Source organism: Hoplias malabaricus, chromosome 15, assembly GCF_029633855.1.
Source record: "Hoplias malabaricus isolate fHopMal1 chromosome 15, fHopMal1.hap1, whole genome shotgun sequence".
Lineage (NCBI taxonomy): Eukaryota > Metazoa > Chordata > Actinopteri > Characiformes > Erythrinidae > Hoplias > Hoplias malabaricus.
In genome coordinates, this window is record NC_089814.1 from 11,358,503 (window position 1) to 11,376,794 (window position 18,292).

Sequence of the window (18,292 nt, forward strand, 5' to 3'; positions counted from 1 at the left end):
GTGTGTGTGGTGTGTGTGTGTGTGTGTGTGTGTGAGAGAGAGAGAGAGAGAGAGAGAGAGAGAGAGAGAGAGAGAGAGAGAGAGAATATGAAAATATGGCAAATGCAGATTTTAGCAGTATCTTGTGCTTCCAAGTGTTTATAATTGAACTGTCAGGCTTTTTTTTCCAGGGTCATACACCAATTTTCAGGGTCAGTGCCCTGAATTCAGCATGCCAGAGCACATTATAGGCTTTAAAAAACACTTTCCTTTAACAGTGTTGTTTTTTGTCTTTCTCTAACACAAGAATTCACTCATAAATTAGCAGCACATTGACGTTTATTTGAAGATGAGGACGGGGTCCAAAGGTTATCAAACTGGATTATATTCGTCATCTGCCCTCTCCCCCCAACACCCCCCCCCCCTTTTTTTTTTCTCTTTCTTCACCAGTTTTCCTTATTCACATTCCTAGAGAGGAGAGTTAAACACAGTACATCTGAGTCTGTGGGTGGCACACATATACAAAGCTGGCAGTAATGCCCCCCCATCTCTCTCTCTCTCTCCCTCTTTATCTCTCTCTCACCCTGTTTTCCGCTGACACGTGCCCCCTGCTCCCTCTCCTTCAGCTTTAAAGATCAGCAAGTCCAGCTCCAGAAGCCTCTGCTAAGACGTTGAAGACTGCTGCAGCTTGCAGTGTGTTAAAACGATCCCTATTTAAACGTTTCATACCGTGGGCAGGTGTCGGCTTATCAGGTGACTTTAAGAGGCTGAAAAACCTGCCAATTTTCAAAAATAAGCAAATATAAGAAGGAAATATCTGAGATGTTTAATATGATGGCACTGGAATATGAATTAGACTAAGTAACTACAGCAAAGATGCTTTTTTTACTGCTAGTGTAAAAACTACACAATGCCATGGGTCTAAAAGAACATGTAGTCGCCAAAGGATGATGGCTGAGATAAGGAAATACATAAAAGGGAGGAACATTCACATATTGCAAATAAAGCAATGAATCTGGGCTACAGGTATTATCGCTGCCACACAGCTCCAGAATTTTGGGACCTTGGGTTTAATCCCTGCAAGGCCCTAGGCAGATTTGTCCACAAGTGTGTGTGTGTGTGTGTGTGTGTGTGTCTGTGATGCCCTGTTTGATGCCATCAACAAAAAAAGCATTCAACATTTAGGATGGAACTTTGGAGGTTTGTAGAGTATCTCTGCAGGTTGCTTTGAAAACGGCAAAAAATCAGAAAAAATAGAGGCCAAATAAAGGACACACTCAATGTTTAAAAGATGCTTGTTGTCACTGAGGTATAGTTTGTAGTTAAATATGCTTTCTATTATTTCCCTATCACTAGCCCTTAAATAAATGACGGCTGGTCTCTGATGTATGCACAGTAATGTGAATGTTTGGTGGAATGTAATACTGGACATGTTCACAGTAATTGAGTTGATTGACCTTAGCAAATCAGATGCTGACACACTCCCTTCGTTGCTGTTATGTGCGATCTGAGTGGGTTTATTTGTCTCTCTGCAGAGCAGCCAGAGCATTCGGAGATTATCTTCACACTCATCCCGAGAGCCGCAACGGATCAGGTCAGCTCAGACTGTCACTTCCTCTTCTTTTTCTCCTATTTCTCCTGACGTCACGTGCTGTAGGTAGAACCCAAGACAACCCATTTTGTTTTATTGTTTGTGTTCCACTATTGTATACAATTCCATTTGTCTGTAGAGTGTCTACTTTTAACAGAGATGGGGAGGGGCTCCTGGTTGACCAAACTGTGTAATAATAATCGCCTCTTTTAGCCTCTTTTAGTTGACATAACTGATATGAACGGTTAGTGTTCTCCTACAAGCACATAAAGCTGTCCAGTAGCACTGAGTTAAGTTAACGCTATGACGTTGTTTTTATAAAGCAACAATATGCCAGTACTTATGACATTCCAATATTAATTGGAATGACAGTATTCTAGTAGACAACACTCTTACAATCTTACAATCACCATAACATCAAAACAGCATTGATTATGGGTTGGGTCTATCTAACCAATGACTGATCACTTTGATAAGGTCTGTATTGAAGTTGGTGCTGACCCAGTATGTCCGACATTGTCTCATTTGTCTGTTTGTCTTTTTTGTTTGTCTGTGTCCTGTATCTCTTTCTGTACCTATGTCTGTTTTTCAATGTAGACCACTTACTGTCTGACACCCTCATTGGCCACGACTCTGACTCCCCAGACAGTGTGTGCACTCAGAACAACAACCACCACTCCCACAGCTACCCTTTGCAGGAGCCCTCCAGCAGCAGCAGCAGCAGTGGTGCTGATCCTACCCTGATTAACTCCACCCTGGGCCTCCTGCAGCCTCCTGCTTCCTCATCTGCTGCACCACCATCTTCCTCCACATCCCTCTCCTCGACCTCCAGGAGCCGGCTTTCTCTGGAGCGAAGTTTCTCGACTGAGGAAGAGCAGCAGAAGTGTGTGGAGTGCGCCTTGCAGCCGTCCCGGGTCTACACCATCAGCGGTGAGAGCCCCATGCTGGCGAGTAAGGAAAGTCTGGAGCTGGAGGTGCTAAGGGGGGCGCGGGACACCCCTCCTCCCTCATCTCAAACCATGGGCCAACCCGCAGCATCCTCCTCCTCCTCAACCTCCTCACCCACTCAACAGCACCATCACCGGCATGGAGGAGGTGGAGTTGGTGTTGGAGTTGGAGGTGGAGGGACCAGCCATCACCATGGAAACCATCACCATGGCAACCACCACCATGGCGGCACCTCAGGGGGAGGCACCTTCCCGCAGCAACAAGGAGTCAGTGGAGGTAGGGCTTTTTTTTAATATCATGCATGATATGACACTAGAACATAGAACATGTTTACAACTAACATAGAAAAATCACTATTAAATATTTTGTCCAAATTGTTCAGCCCTAGGTGGAGGGTCCAGCAGCTCAGGAGCAGGACCATCCCATCAACAGCATCATCACCACCACCACCACCACTTGTCCCAACCACTTCATAGCTCTGTCAGTGCCCACAACATCCGTGGCTGGGGAGAGGCCAGGGAATGTGGCCTGGCTTGTGAGTCCTGTGCTGGGGCACCGTCTCGCAGCCAGGGCTCTCTGGACCTGGAGAGTAGCAGTAGAGACGCAGGCAAGCAGCCTCGCCGACCACTAGAGCGGATGTGCAGTGTGGACCGGGTGACTGGGCTGGACAGAGGTGAGAGGGGACAGAGAGAGGTGGAGAGAGAGAGGAGCTCAAATGTGATGGTGCAACAGGGGTTAAATTGGGTTTCATTTATGGGTGTAATGATAAGTGAATTGTCAATTTATAAGGTCACAGTTCAGTGCACACATTACTAGTGCCTGTTAGACTATTAGGGTAAATATAGTCATTTCACAAGTGTGTGTGCCACCCAGAAACATTAAGCTGTACATTGTTGGATTTGCATGGCATTGTGGGAACTGAGGTTCTTTAGAAGTATTGCTATGGTAACTGTAGACCTGTTTGTCTCCCACGCCCCCTGCTTTCAAATGACTGAACATAAACCAATACAGATATTCTGGCTTTTTATTTCAATTTATGAACTCTTGCTGAATTGGATAAAGGCAATGGGTTGGCATTTTAGTATGTGTGTGTGTGTGTGTGTGGTGTGTGTAGAAACAAATTGAACATGCTAATGCTTACATTTTACAGCTAGCTCATTTACCATACTACAGGCTGTACTAACTTCCTCAGGTGGGGCTTTATAACATTAAATGGAAAAGAGTGTAAAATGTTTGTCTGTTCAAATTAAATAAATATAACCATAGGTTAATCTGACGTTTTTTGGTTGAACCCTAAGGTGTGGTGTGAGCTAAACCGTGACTTTAAGTACCATTACACCCATATACATATATATCTTTATGTATATTTCATTCATGGGATCCAGCAATCTTCTGTCTTTTTTTTTTCTTCTGTCTTTTTTGAGACAGCATAATACCATTTTTTCTTCAATATAGTTATCAGTATTAACTGAATTATTTTGAATAAAGCAATTCACTTTAAAGGCAGCACTGTGGGGACCTGGAGGTTGTGGGTTCAAGTCTCGCTCCGGGTGACTGACTGTGAGGAGTTTGGTGTGTTCTCCCTGTGTCTGCATGGGTTTCCTCCGGGTGCTCCGGTTTCCTTCCACAGTCCAAAAACACATGTTGGTAGATGGATTGGTGACTCAAAAGTGTACGTAGGTGTGAGTGTGTGTGTTGCCCTGTGAAGGACTGGCGCCCCCTCCAGGGTGTATTCCCGCCTTGTGCCCAATGATTCCAGGTAGGCTCTGGACCCACCGTGACCCTGAACTGGAAAAGCGGTTACAGATAATGAATGAATGAACAATTCACTTTACATGCTGTTAGTCACCGTTACACTCTTACATATCTCTACTCTGTAAATGAAAACATGTATCTTAAATTATTCAGATTTCCTTTTTCTAAATCATCTGCAAATATTGGTTTCTCTTCGCACTGAACATGTCACTATAGATGGATCAATAGAAATCTTTAAAAATCTCTGTATAATTTGCATTAAAAGATAAGGTTTTTGCACTCACTTTTCATTGTTAACTCTGATTACAAAATTTTCAATGTATCATGCATGTAACTACAGTATGTAGTTAACTGGGAACACTCGTTTCTTTAAGGCCATTAACATGTGGTAAAATGCATTCAACACGTAATCAGTTTGTTTAATTACTTGAAACTCTAGTGATATGTATAAATAAAAAGTGAGGTTCACTTGCGTCTTTTGAGTACAGGAGTAGGAGTCCTACCAGTACTGTACTGTATTTAATTTATATCCTTATATATTATTGGCCAAATACGATAGATTCATAGACCCCATGCAAAGCTAACAAAGCCAACTTTGGATCAGAAACATTTGATGACTGATTGACTGACTGTGCCTGGAGAGGTGAGATGCTGTGTGAAATTTGATCTTTGGTGCTGATGCATCGCTCTAAATGAATCTCATAGAAATTATAATACAAATATTAATTCATTAATGATCTACATGTTTTACAGGATATAGAATCTGAGCTCTGCTTTGCTTATAGTTCATTTTAACTAAACCTACTCTAGCTCTGGCCTAATTTAACCCCTGGTGTTCGGGGTGGGGGGGGGTCATGTGTTGGTTGTGCCGTGGTCTGTATTTTTTGTGTCTCTCTCTCTCTCTTTTCCTCTGTCTTTGTGATCCTCTCTCGCCCTCTGTGCAGTGGATCTGTGAGTGTCCTGTGTGCAAAATAACACACTAATAAATTATTTCAATACAAAGTGAGAAGCATGCTAAGAAAGAAACTAACACGGTGTATACCACTATTCCCCCTCCACAGACGACAACCAGTGGTACCCCAAAGAGAATATGTTCTCCTTCCAGACTGCTACCACAACTATGCAAGCGTGAGTAATCCACTACTGTCCCAATACAAAAACACCTGAACACACTCTTAAAGCCGCTATCATTAATTTTCTTCATAGTCCAAGACCTAGTGGTCGAAATGTATTGGATTCTGCATTATCATTACCGATTGTAAACATGGCCCCTTACTGGATAACCCCTTTTGTGGAACATAAACTGGTATATTCAGGAACTAAAAAAGTAAAATGTCTTTATTTAAAAGGAAATGTCCAGTGTGCTCAGGGACAGATGGCCTTACAGGTGTTACAGCCTCACACACTCTTTAGTGACATTCTCTCTCTCTCTCTCTCTCTCTCTCTCTCTCTCTCTCTCTCTCTCTCTCTCTCTCACTCTCTCTCTCTCCCCTCTCTCTCTCTCTCTCTCCCCTCTCTCTCTCTTTCCTCTTTCTCTCTCTCTCCTCTCTCTCTCTCTCTCCCCTCTCTCTCTCTCTCTCTCTCTCCTCTCTCTCTCTCTCTCCCCTCTCTCTCTCTCCCCTCTCTCTCTCTCTCTCCTCTCTCTCTCTCTCTCTCACTCTCTCCTCTCTCTCTCTCTCTCTCTCTCACTCTCTCCTCTCTCTCTCTCTCTCTCACTCTCCCCTCTCTCTCTCTCTCTCTCCTCTCTCTCTCTCTCTCTCACTCTCTCCTCTCTCTCTCTCTCTCTCTCTCTCTCTCTCTCTCTCTCTCTCTCTCTCTCTCTCTCTCTCTCTCTCTCTCTCCTCTCTCTCTCTCTCTCCCCTCTCTCTCCCCTCTCTCTCTCTCTCTCTCCCCTCTCTCTCTCTCTCTCTCTCTCTCTCTCTCTCTCTCTCTCTCTCCTCTCTCTCTCTCTCTCTCTCTCTCTCATTCACACACACACACACACACACACACACAGTGCATGAGGAAGTTGACAAGTACACAGTGAGCAAACCACACACTCAAACGCCCACATAAGAGAAACACACTTTATCACTCCAAATCACAGTTGTTATCAAAGTGACTTTCTCTCCGTCTCTCTCCCTCCTCCATGCATGGCCGCCCGCGTTATTCTGCAGGATATCGTGAGTAAAATCTCTCATAATTTTTTTTCTTGCCTCTAGCTTGTCCCTGTGTCCTCCCAGCCGGCTGTTCTGCACTCTGTAACCCCTCCCTCCTCCTTCGTTACTCCTGGCTGACTGTTTGAAGTTACCAAGGAGACTCTGGTGTGATTTAGAGCACTAAAGTTACATTTATAAGAACTGCCAGCTTTTATGCTGCAGAGCCTCAATTCTGAGTCTGAAGCAGATCAGACACTGGTTTGGAGTGTACTGTAATGCAGAGAAACTATATTATATATATTTCTATTTAATCTCTCCCTGTATACAGGAATGTGCAAATGTCTTAGGTGCTTTATTATTTTAAATGATTTATTTTGTTAATGTGATGCTTGAATGATAAAATGATGCATAATTAATTAGAATAAATACAAATCATAAATACAGTAAAAGGTAAAAGGTTTGCTAAAATGTAGTAGGTGTGTTGTGCCCACAGTGTGATGAACAAAATTTGTTTCCACATATTCTCTTGAACATATTGATTTTTTAAAATCACTAGCACACTAGATTTTACTTGATGAATTATTGATTAACCAAACGATGTATTGGATGATATTTGTATTGGTATTGGTTTATTGTCCAGATAAATATCTTTTTTAAATTTCATTTTCTCAGGTGCCTAAAATTTTACACAGTCTACTATTATTTGAGGTTATCATCCAGGACCTAGTTTGGTTAATCAATACTTCATTATGTTAAATCGTGTCCGCTGGTGATTTAAAAAATCCACACAATCTAGGAGAATATCTGGAAAAAAATGTTGTTCTTTACACTAGATCACGACACATCTACTAGTTTGTAAAAGAAAAGGTATTGTATTTTTTCACTGTGTTTATGTTTTTGCATTTATTCTAATTATCTATAAATCATTTTTAAAATAATTATATATAAGAATAGACATTTTGCACATTTGCACAGTTTTGTGTGTGTGTGTGTGTGTGTGTGTGTGTGTGTGTGTGTGTGTGTGTGTGTGTTTGCACCACTGCATCCTTGGGACCACTGGCATGCATCATTCATTCATTTGTTTTTAATTTTATTTATTTATATTTTCTGTAACTCTTTCATCCTGATCAGGTTGCGATGGGTCTGGAGACTACCTAGAATCATTGGTCATTTTTATCAGTAGTTATTTCTACACCATGTTTCAAGTGTTATCTAGAAAGACACAACAGAGAAGACAGGATATAAAGCATCTATAGATTTTCTGTTTCCAGCCAGGTCTTTAACTCTCTGTCTCTGTGTGGATAAACATTCGCGCCGTGCTTGTACGTGTAGCTCTGGTCAGCGTGATTTGAGATGAAATGAAATATATTCATTGGGACGTCTGATCACATAGATTCTTAACTAAAAGTTAAAAGAACTCGTTGTCACACTTTGTCAGGAGTGTCGTGCCTCTGAGTGTTTTCTGTGCTTTCCAGCACACCCTGAAATTGCTTTTCCCTCCAACCCTGAACCCTTTTCCCTTTTGTGTTTCTGAGCCATGAATGAATTATGAGATATGAGAAGGAAATGTTTCTTATGTCTCCCTGTCCTTCTGTTTTTAGATGTTTGGAAAATTTCAGGTGAAATTCAGAGCTTGTTATGACGTTAAAATGATAAAACTGTGACAGTTGTGTCCTCCTTGGTGATGATCTTTCTGGACAGATTTGAGCAAATGAGATTAGACGAGATAGGAATGTTCTCAGTGCGAAAATGAGTGAAGCAGAAACAATAAATTACATTTTAACAACATGCAAGAGCAATGTAGCTAATGGTTAGCACGGTTACAGATGGATTACAGTATTAATGTAATGTAACGTGTTGTATGTTTTATAAATGTATACTTACACATAATTTCAAGTGAGACCTTCATTACAATTCAGTATTAAAGCTGAGAGTCTTCTAAATAACTGCCAAAGATAATTTTTCTGAAGTCATTTGCTCAATGGAGATAAGATACAAAATAAAGGTGGTTGAAAGTGAGCTCATAGTTGGAGGCTGAGTGATGATACATTGCAGGCGATATTGGATGTGCTCTGTGTCCTTTAGAGAGAGAGAGAGACTGGCGTTATGTGAATACATACCATCAGAGGCAGTTCCTGAAGATGAGAGGAATGTAATTGAAAGAGGCTGAATGGATTCTCATTGCTCTGGAGACAGTTCACTGTGCCACTGGTGATTTGCATCTACATGTTAGAAGGGAGTGAAACCCCCCCAGAGGAGAGCAGAATGACACACTGCAATCAGTCATGAGAGAGAGAGAGAGAGAGAGAGAGAGAGAGAGAGAGAAAGGACAGTCGTAAGAGGATTGCATAACCAGAGGTGTTAGAATGTTGGAGGGGGTGATGGTTATCCATTAGGTTGGTCACTTTGGACATTTCAGAGCAGTCAGTAAGACATATCCCAGAATGCCCAGGTGCAGCTGGAGATGGTTGGAGTGACAGGGATATGATGTAAAAGAGAAGAGCTGTAGGGACCAAAAAATCTCTCACATAGTCAAACAATTTACCATGTGTCCAGAAATGTAGAGACATATTTTACAATTGAGTGATTTCCCCCACTATGAGGTGCACAAATTATACACCTTATTTATTATACATTATGTTTGTTTTATTGTAAACCCACACATTTGTTCTATACCAAGTGTCAGCGAGAGCAGGTTTTCCTAACTTTTTTTCAAGTGACTCACAACACAAACTCTGAACATTTACTGCTCAATGCCATAGAATGGGAAATTTTGTTAAAGCCACATTAGAACTTATGACTTCATGCCCAGTGCCAAGTGTTGGGAAGAAGGGTATAAAAGCACCCAGTGCTGGACTATGGAGCGTTTTCTGGAGTGTTGGAGGATGAGTTGGAGTGTTGTTTATATCCCAGTACTAGTCATCCAACATCATCGCCTGACATTTCTCAGAAGACAGGGGCACAATCCCTTGATTTAAGGAGAAATGTTGGTTGAGCAAATGTCCACAAACTTTTGGTCTTGTAACATGTAACATCATATTTCCCACTATTAGTAGCAGAGTAAAGAAAGAGGAGGAGGGGGTAATATATGTGTTAATGGGTGAACAAGGAATGAAACCTTAATGAAATGTTCACATGAAAGAGTTAGCAAGGATAAGAGAGAAGTGATATGGCCGAGAAAGCCACTGACTCATCCTTCGGTAGCTGCGGGGGTGAGGGGTGCTTCCCTTCTCTCTCTCTCTCTCTCTCTCTCTCTCTCTCTCTCTCTCTCTCTCTGTGTCTCACTCTCTGTCTCTCGTCCTTTCTTTCATCCCCTCATTAGGCAGCCAATGGGCGTATGTGATGTCTGTGGGCGAGAGCCACAAAAAGGACAAAGAAGAGAGTCTCTCTCTCTCTCTCTCTCTCTCTCTCTCTCTCTATCTATCTATCTATCTATCTATCTATCTATGTGAGCGTAGGACTGCCCAGCTGTGTGCCCACTCAGTTCATGTGACCCCAGCTTCTCTCCTCCACCCCATCACTGTATTATTGTTTTGCCAATTAGCTACAAGTCACTACACAGAAACCACACCACCATGGGGAAGACAGCTCGCGGTTAACCACAGAGGATTCTTGCAGTAAATGTGTGGTGCAATAACGTACTGCTGCAAGTAACAGGACATCTTGTTTATCTTAATGTATGAAATAAGATGATGTCATCATTCGCTCTGAGGAGTTCCAGCGTTCTGCTTCAGGGCCTTGGATTTTAAAGCATAACTTCAGAGGTGGACCAGGTTCCAATCATAAGGCTGCTTTGTGAACATTGTAAGACTTGTTGATTGTTGGATTTTGGAACATCTTTCTTTTAGAGCAGAGTGTGATTTTCCAGCTTATAGACCTGGAGTCCCTAACATAGAAATGGTGCAGCCACAGAATGATGCCACATCTTGTAGGGCCTATAGTTGCGGTAGTTAAATATGAAATATACAGGGACACTTAGTAAATGTCCTAAGGGATGTAGGCGGAGCGTGGCCAAATGAGAGAGACAAAGGAACATGTATGTTTCATTCCATTTATCTAAATGATTTGTTATCATTGTCAACTTCTCTTTTGGTATCTTTCTAAGCAGCAATTCTGAAGACGCCATTTTTGTTTGGACAAGATATTAGCCTAACATTGTCTATTTGCTAAGCGGCTTTCATTAGCACAAGTCAACATACAAACTGCTGCTACGTGATGTCACTGCTTTAATAGAAATTATTTTGCACAGAAGCGTCAAAAACACTATTGAGACAGACTTTTAGGAGAATTATTCTGCTTCTGATATTTTGTTGCTGGTCAGTAATAGATTGCATTTAGGACCAGGATCAGACGCGGCCTATTGACTATCACTGGTCTGGAGTAATGTGATGTGGCTTTATACTAAATTTAGCCTTTGTTTCACTTTTCCACTACAAGGTCTGTAATATGAATGCATTTCAGAGTGAATGGTGACATCATTAGGATTCACATGGCCGCACTTACAAATTGTACTGTTACATGAAGGCGTAATGTATTGCACCACAGATTTATAGGCAGCAGAATCCTGTTATCATCACAACAGTGTCACACTGGTGGAATGGATCCATTTTCAAAGAGAGCAGTGAAAGGAAGCAATGAATAAAACAGTGAGGTAAAATCCTAGTAAAAGACTTTTTGTGCTCTTTCTCTCTCTCTGTGTGTGCTCAGACGCTTGGCATAGAATGCTGTTTTCATTTGTGAGGACAAAAATTGGGGACATCCAGGAGGATGCATTTCAGATTTTCCCTCTCCTGCCCCTCCACCCCCTTCCTTCTTCCTCTCTGGTTGTTATGAATGTAGTGCATGGGGTGCAGTATGGCAGGTGCTGCTGTGGAGGAATGACAAGCATGGTTATCAAGCACATCTTTCAGCACATCACTTATAAAGCTCTGAAATACATGCTCCAGACACTCAGCAGTCTTTCAAAAAGACATTAAATAAGATTAGTGTGGTGAGAAAATACATGCATTTTTCTCCTTACCTCATACGCAGTCAATCTGCGATGCTTTGTTTATTGTTCATTCTGATTTCATGGAAGAGCTCAGGCACTTAATGACGTGGATACAGGTATTCAAGTATGCACATACAGCTGGTATAATCACAGGAAAGCATGGTAAAAGCCACATTTGAACTTAAGGTCAGTGTACCCAATGCCATTTTTGGGGGAAAAGACATTGGGATGTGGAGCAATGAAATTGTTTTCTGGAGAGATGGGATTAGCTGAAGCTTTGTATGTGAACCAGGGCTAATCACGGAAATGTTCCAGCATCTAATCTAAAGCTTTGCCAGAAGTCGAGAGACAGATACTTCTGCAATGGGAGACAAAACCACCCATTAAAACGCTTAAAAATATCTTGGCTGATTGACCTCATTTAGAGAAAGGAAGAAATTGCATCTATTTGGGTTTACAGTTGACTCTACCTTTGAAACCTAATTGCAGTCACTTAGACATGAAATGAGATTTAAAGCCTCTATTAAGAGAAGCTGTATTTAACAGAATTACAGTGTTTGGTTTGCAGCAGAACGAGTGTCTGGTCCGTTGCGTAGTGTTACATATAACACAGTATTTTCTTCCAGTCCACAAGCAGCAATCCATACTTTGTTTATTAGTTGTTTTGATAAGGATCAGTCCAACCTTCAGTTTTTTTCTTTCCTTTGATTTCTACAGGAATTTCCGGAAGCACCTTCGGATGGTGGGCAGCAGGAGAATGAAAGCTCAGAGTGAGTCAGTGTCTGTGTCTGTGTGTGTTATTGAGTGTGAATAACTTCATTAGCAGTTGTGGTTTTGTGTTTTTGGTTTGTGCTGTAGTCAAAGCATGCTGTGTGTGTATAAGTGTTATGTGCATGTGTATTGTACTTGGACTATGTCTGTGCATGTGTAGGTATGTGCACTTGTTTGTATGTGTTTTTGTATTTGTGTGTGTATGTGTGTGTGTGAGTGAGAGAGTGCTGGTGGTAAGCGTAGGAGGGATTCCAGGGGGTCCTTTTCTCCCAGTGATCATTAAGATAATGATTAGAGACTTGGTCTTGGGGGGTGGACAGTGTGAGGGAAGAAGGCACAGTTGTGGGTATATTATTGCAGGCAGGGATGGATAGAAGGTTGGATGTGTGTGTGTGTGTGTCTTTTTGCGTGTTAGAGAGAGATGACGTGCTGTGTGCAGTTGGTGGTCCAGACATCCCTATGGAGGGTTTGACAGCTGTTCAGTAGCAGCAGCATGAGTGGAGTATTGGAGAGTGTGTGGTGTATGAGAGAGAGAGAGAGAGAGAGAGAGAGAGAGAGAGAGAGAATGAGAGAGAGAGAGAGTGACTATCTCTCCACCTCCAATAGCCTTTGCAGAGCGCAGGGCGAAGAGCTTCAACCGCTCCTGGAGCGACCCCACCCCGGTCAAGCAAGACTCGCTCCAAGACTCAAAAGACAGTGAGTCAAGCCTTAACACCCCTTCACAATGCCTCACAAACTCACACACATTCACTCACTCACACACAGACAAACTGACATTAATGTGTCTACACATTAGCATATGCTCACTGCCACACTCACATTTCTTAGTCACATGCCCCCTACCTCCTCATATGTTTAACAATATTTAGCAGAATGTACTTTACTGTAGACATCCAAGTTTTTATAGTTCATACATGGACAATATAATATACCACTAGTTTTATCATGGTTTAATGTCACAACCTGTCCTTTAAATAGGATTGTCCATTCTACCTATGACAGTTCACACTGTTCCTAACTGTCAGGAAGGAACTCATTTTAGCCTTTCAGAGGACCCACACTCTCAGAAAAGCTGTCACTGTGGTGGTACCTTGTGCTGTCCCTGAAGTGGTGCATTCAGTGGTACATTATCAGTACATTTAGTTTGGAAACATACCAACCTCTTTATTAAGTCTAGATTTTGAAATTACATTGAAATTATTAATTCATAAATCTCATTTTAACTCCAGGACTGTATTTTGGTTTTATTTTTTAAAACTGTTTTATTATGAAACATTACAGATATTCACCTTTTTTTTCTGGAGAAGAGAATGTAATGTACCTTTAATGGACACAACTGCACTCTGAGCTCGTGGCTGTACATTTGAAGGCACATTTACACTGTCTGTACCTTTAGTGAGCAACACTCTAACTGTACAGCCCTTTTTTTCTGACAGAACAGAAACCCCAAAGAAGCAGCAAAAGTTGATTTATTTTTATCTCCCAAATCTTTATGTAAACTTAGACACGAGTGGTGTTGCTGATACACAGGCTTTGGAGCCATGGGGAACAGGGTTCAAGCCTTCCTTCTGGTTAGTGTTGGCCCCTTGTGGAAACAGCTGACACTTCAACATCCACAACAAAATGTTAGCCCCAAATTATCAAAGAGAAAGAGTAGTTTATTACTGTTAATGGAGTAAGCAATCATTTGGAACACTCATTTCCCTGGGGGAAATTATGCAGTATAGATTAATGCCCACTTATAGCTCCTTTAACAAATCACAAACACATAAAACAAACACACACACACACACACAGTGATGTGCTTCCTCTGCTGTTGACTCTGACCCTGTCTGTCTGTCTTCCTCTGAGTGAGGGTTTGTCTCCAAATGTCTGTTCCTCTCTCTCTCTGTGTCTGTGAGTGTCTGTCCCAGCTGGAGTGTCTGGAGAATGGTGTGTGTGTGTGTCGTGCGGGTGTGAGTGTTGTGTGTGTGTGTGTGTGTGTGTGTGTATGCTCAGATTTCTAGGTCTGCATGTGACGTCCAGTGTGTAGTTTGTCCTTGTGTTTAGTCTACTCTGTGTCTTTGGTTCTATACGGGGGGGGGATACACTGTGTTTGCTTATTGTGACTTTAGCATCATTATCTGTATGTTAGTCTCTGTCTTTCTCTCTGTCTCTGTCTCTTTCTCCCTTTTCCTGCCTGTCTCTTTCTTCCATTTCCTTCTTGTCTCTCCCTCCCTCATCTCTCTTTGTATCTCTTGTGCTCTCTCCCTCTTGCTTATGTTGCCAGGTATTCTGTGCTTGCAAGAGGACTTCCTTGTAAATCTTTCTCTGTGCTTCAGTTCAGTACTTCAGTGTCATTTTTGTATCTGTCTTATCTCCCACTATTGCATCTCTCTCTCTCTCTCTCTCTCTCTCTCTCTCTCTGTGTATCTGACCTGGCCCTGCTGTGCTGTTGTGTTGTGTTTTATTGTCTATGTGCTGTAGGTGGAGACCTGCAGGCTTCCTGTGCGACTCTGGAGGATGGAGGATGTGATGATATCGACTGGGAAGAGGAAAAAGAAATGGAGAGAGTGGCATGTGAAGGAGATGATTTCATTCCTCCAAAAGTCATGGTAAGTATGTAGCTGTATGTCTTTTCCATTCCTCTTTTCCCAGTTTATATTAAAAGATTCGCCCAGTGTATGTTAAAGGAAAAGTCCGCAAGACTCAAGCTGAGCAGTGATTTTAGACACAATGCAAAAACAGTTATAGAAGATACTGTGATATAATAATGTTTACTATAATCATATTTTGTAAACACATACACCACAAAAACATATTAGAATGAATTCATTGTTTGGAATGAAAAAATTGTCAGTTTTATCAGCTCCACTGACCATACAGGAGCACTCTGTGGTTCTACACGTACGGACAGTAGTTCTGTTGCACTGCATTCCTTGTTACCTCCATTAAACATGTTCTTCAATGGTTAGGGCACCTAAAGGACCACAACACTAAAGGACACAGCAGGTATTATTTAGATTCTGAGCACTGCAGTGACACTAACATAGTTGTGCTGATATGAATGGATCAGACACACCAGACACAACATCTACCAAGTTGTTCCACCTTACATAAGCAAGCTTACAATCAGTTGCTTCTTTGAAATAAAATGGAATGGAGTTATGGGTGTATTACAGAATAGTCACACTCCCAATATGTAGACTGTCCCTCTTCTAAGATACTTTAAATTCCCTGCTTACAAAGAAACCTTAATATGAGCTAGGTTTAAAGGAGCATGGGATGTTTTCCTCAGAGAAACACTTTCAGAGCTGTAAGTATCTGTCATCTTTATAAACTCCTCTCCATTTCTCTGTTCTTGTACTCTGAGGTAGGACTGCACAATATTTGACAAAACTGATATAGCAGTTGTTTTTTTCTGTGATATATGTTACAATATTTAAATAGTCACAACAACTAGCAACAAACACAGTGCATCCAAGCGATAAAATAAAAGATACTGGGCAGACAATCTCCCTCTGGTAGATATGTCATGGAAAATGAGAGCAGTGTGAATTTCTTTGTGTTTCAAGCAGCAACATATTTATTTATTTAACGGTACACTATATATGGTGCTATAAATAGAGCCTTTCTAGAAACCCAGGGACGCTTTACAATCAACACTCCACATTCAGTCCACACACACACACTGGTGAGAAGTAGCTGCCAAACACACACAATGTACTCTCGACCAGGAACGACTGTCCACCTGGAGGACTGCATCGGACACTAGGGTTTCACACAGGACAGAGCGCCAATCCATATTTGGGCACATTCATTCACACTCATACACCAGGACAGTTATTAGAGAAGCCAATTCGCCTAACCTCCATGTTTTTGGACTGTGGGAGGAAACCGGAGACCCCGGAAGAAACCCACGCAGACACAGGGAGAATATGGAAACTCCACCCATATGGGACTAGAACCCAAGATCCTAGTGTCGAGAGGTGAACGTGCTTACCACTAAGCCACGGTGCCACTCAAATAGTTATAATAATTAATAATTATTTAAATCAAAAAGCAAGTGTCATCATAGGCATTTAGCACTACAGTGCTTCAAATCACGTTGTCTACTCAGGCGGACGCAGATGCAATAACACAGAGTTCATTAGGGACAAGAAAACCAAACAAAACTGGGAAATCAGAATGACTAAAGTAAACAGTACAAGAGACTAGAATAAAAGAACTAAACCCAAGGAAATTAATATAGCTAGGGCAAGGAATCTAGGATAGGTACATATAGAAACAACTAAAACAAGAAATAGTATGATACACTAAAACTGAGGTAAACAAGGGACTGAACAAACAGGACTGAATATAAACAGAAACCAGGGCTAAACAGTGAGAACTAGAACTAAACGAACAGAATATACAAAGACCTGGGACCAAAGCATCAAGCACAGACTGAAAAGAGACAAACCAGACAGACTAGAGCACGGATATGTAATATCCAACTAAGACAACACAGAAACAGAGGGCTTACAAACAAGAGCATAGACATGGAACACCCGGGAAGGAAAACAAGAGGGCAGGACCACAAAGGAGACACAGGTGGAGATACTGATGACTAAGGTGGGGCTAAGGCAGAGACAGGAAAAAAACAATAACAGAGCCATGTGATACTAGCACATTGGCAAACAAGGGAAAGAGGGAGACACAAAGTGAGCAGGAACACACTAGACAGGGCAAAGGCGTGACAGCTGTGTGTACACACCTATCTCTCTCTCTCTCTCTCTCTCTTGGTTTTTCTCAGCATTTCCTCCACTCCCCCCTCCCCCTTGCACCTGTCTGCTTCATTCATGTTATAGAACATAGTCTGCAGCTTTGGTCATTTCCACTTCTCAGTAACACAAAAATTGACAAAAAAGATGTGGCAGAATGGCAGATAAACATTACACCAGCCTCATCCACATCGTCCTATGCACACATAAACATTATTTTATTTCTGTCAAATTTACATTATAATAGATTTTGACATTAAATAATAACATGTCTAAAGCCTGCATTTTCCACAGAAATTGATGGATATTATTCATGTGACATTGCACCTCCCGCAATGTGACACATTGCAGTAATGACGATGAAACCTTTGTGCAGCCCTGCTCTGAGTTGACTGTGACAGCACTGATCCTGTTTAAGTACTGTCTCAATAACCTTATAACCTACAATTATGCAAAACAAAAGGTCGCTCATTGGGAATTGGGACTCGTTGCTACAATGTTTTCGTGAATCTTTTGATAAATTTTTATCTCTTTGTTTTTCAGTTGATATCCTCCAAAGTCCCCAAGGCAGAGTACGTCCCAAACATCATTCGGAGGGATGACCCTTCTGTTATACCCATACTTTATGTAAGTCTATGCTGAAGAATGCCCTGTGATGCTACGCTGAACACTGCATAGAATCCCATTATAAACGTACACAATGGCGATAGGTTTAGATGATAATTCTGTCTATTTCTATCCTCTGTATGACCTTTCATCTGTTCAGTCATATTTCTTTAGAAGAAGAAAATCCTGTCATTATAAAATCAGTGATAAAAATGTGTTTTTTTGCCTTATTTTGCATATTGAAAACATCATGAAATAAATTATTGCAGAGGTCTTTCTGAGATGACTGTATTTGTTCAGGCTTTTATTGATCCCTCTGTATTACTGATTTTATCTCTAGGATCATGAGCATGCTACATTTGATGATATATTGGGTAGGTAGTGGTGTGTGTGTTGCCTCTGTAAGTGTGTTATGTCTGTTTTGTTTGTTGTCTTTGAGTCATTTTCTGTGCTTTGGTATTTTGAGAGGAATGGCATTGAATTCAGCTTGAGACTGATTTGCATGAAGCTTAAAAAAGACTTAGACTGTGTTTGTATTACAGTCGAGAATGCAAAGTGATTAACTGTATTTTGAGCCTCTAAATGTTTTGTAAATTGCTACATTGGATTTGCTCTGCTATTAGAATGAAATTATGTTTTAACTTCTGTACTAATCTACTCTTAATTTGTTTGAATGCTAGTCTGAAATTCTGGATTGCTTTTATTTTGTAAGGCAAAGAAACCTTAGCTGAGAAGAGTTAAATCTAGATGAAAGTAGATTTTAAATACTCAT

General features: G+C 41.3%; 1 protein-coding gene across 1 annotated transcript in view; it reads left to right on the forward strand.

The window, feature by feature from the left end:
* nsmfa (NMDA receptor synaptonuclear signaling and neuronal migration factor a) overlaps positions 1–18,292 on the forward strand; it is a 45,529-nt gene that overhangs the window by 15,936 nt on the left and 11,301 nt on the right. The window contains exons 3-11 of the mRNA XM_066646155.1: positions 1,515–1,573; positions 2,168–2,794; positions 2,901–3,191; positions 5,335–5,401; positions 12,119–12,171; positions 12,779–12,868; positions 14,639–14,766; positions 17,458–17,541; positions 17,861–17,894. Coding sequence (XP_066502252.1) covers positions 1,515–1,573; positions 2,168–2,794; positions 2,901–3,191; positions 5,335–5,401; positions 12,119–12,171; positions 12,779–12,868; positions 14,639–14,766; positions 17,458–17,541; positions 17,861–17,894 — 1,433 coding nt within the window. The remainder of the gene's footprint in view (positions 1–1,514; positions 1,574–2,167; positions 2,795–2,900; positions 3,192–5,334; positions 5,402–12,118; positions 12,172–12,778; positions 12,869–14,638; positions 14,767–17,457; positions 17,542–17,860; positions 17,895–18,292) is intronic.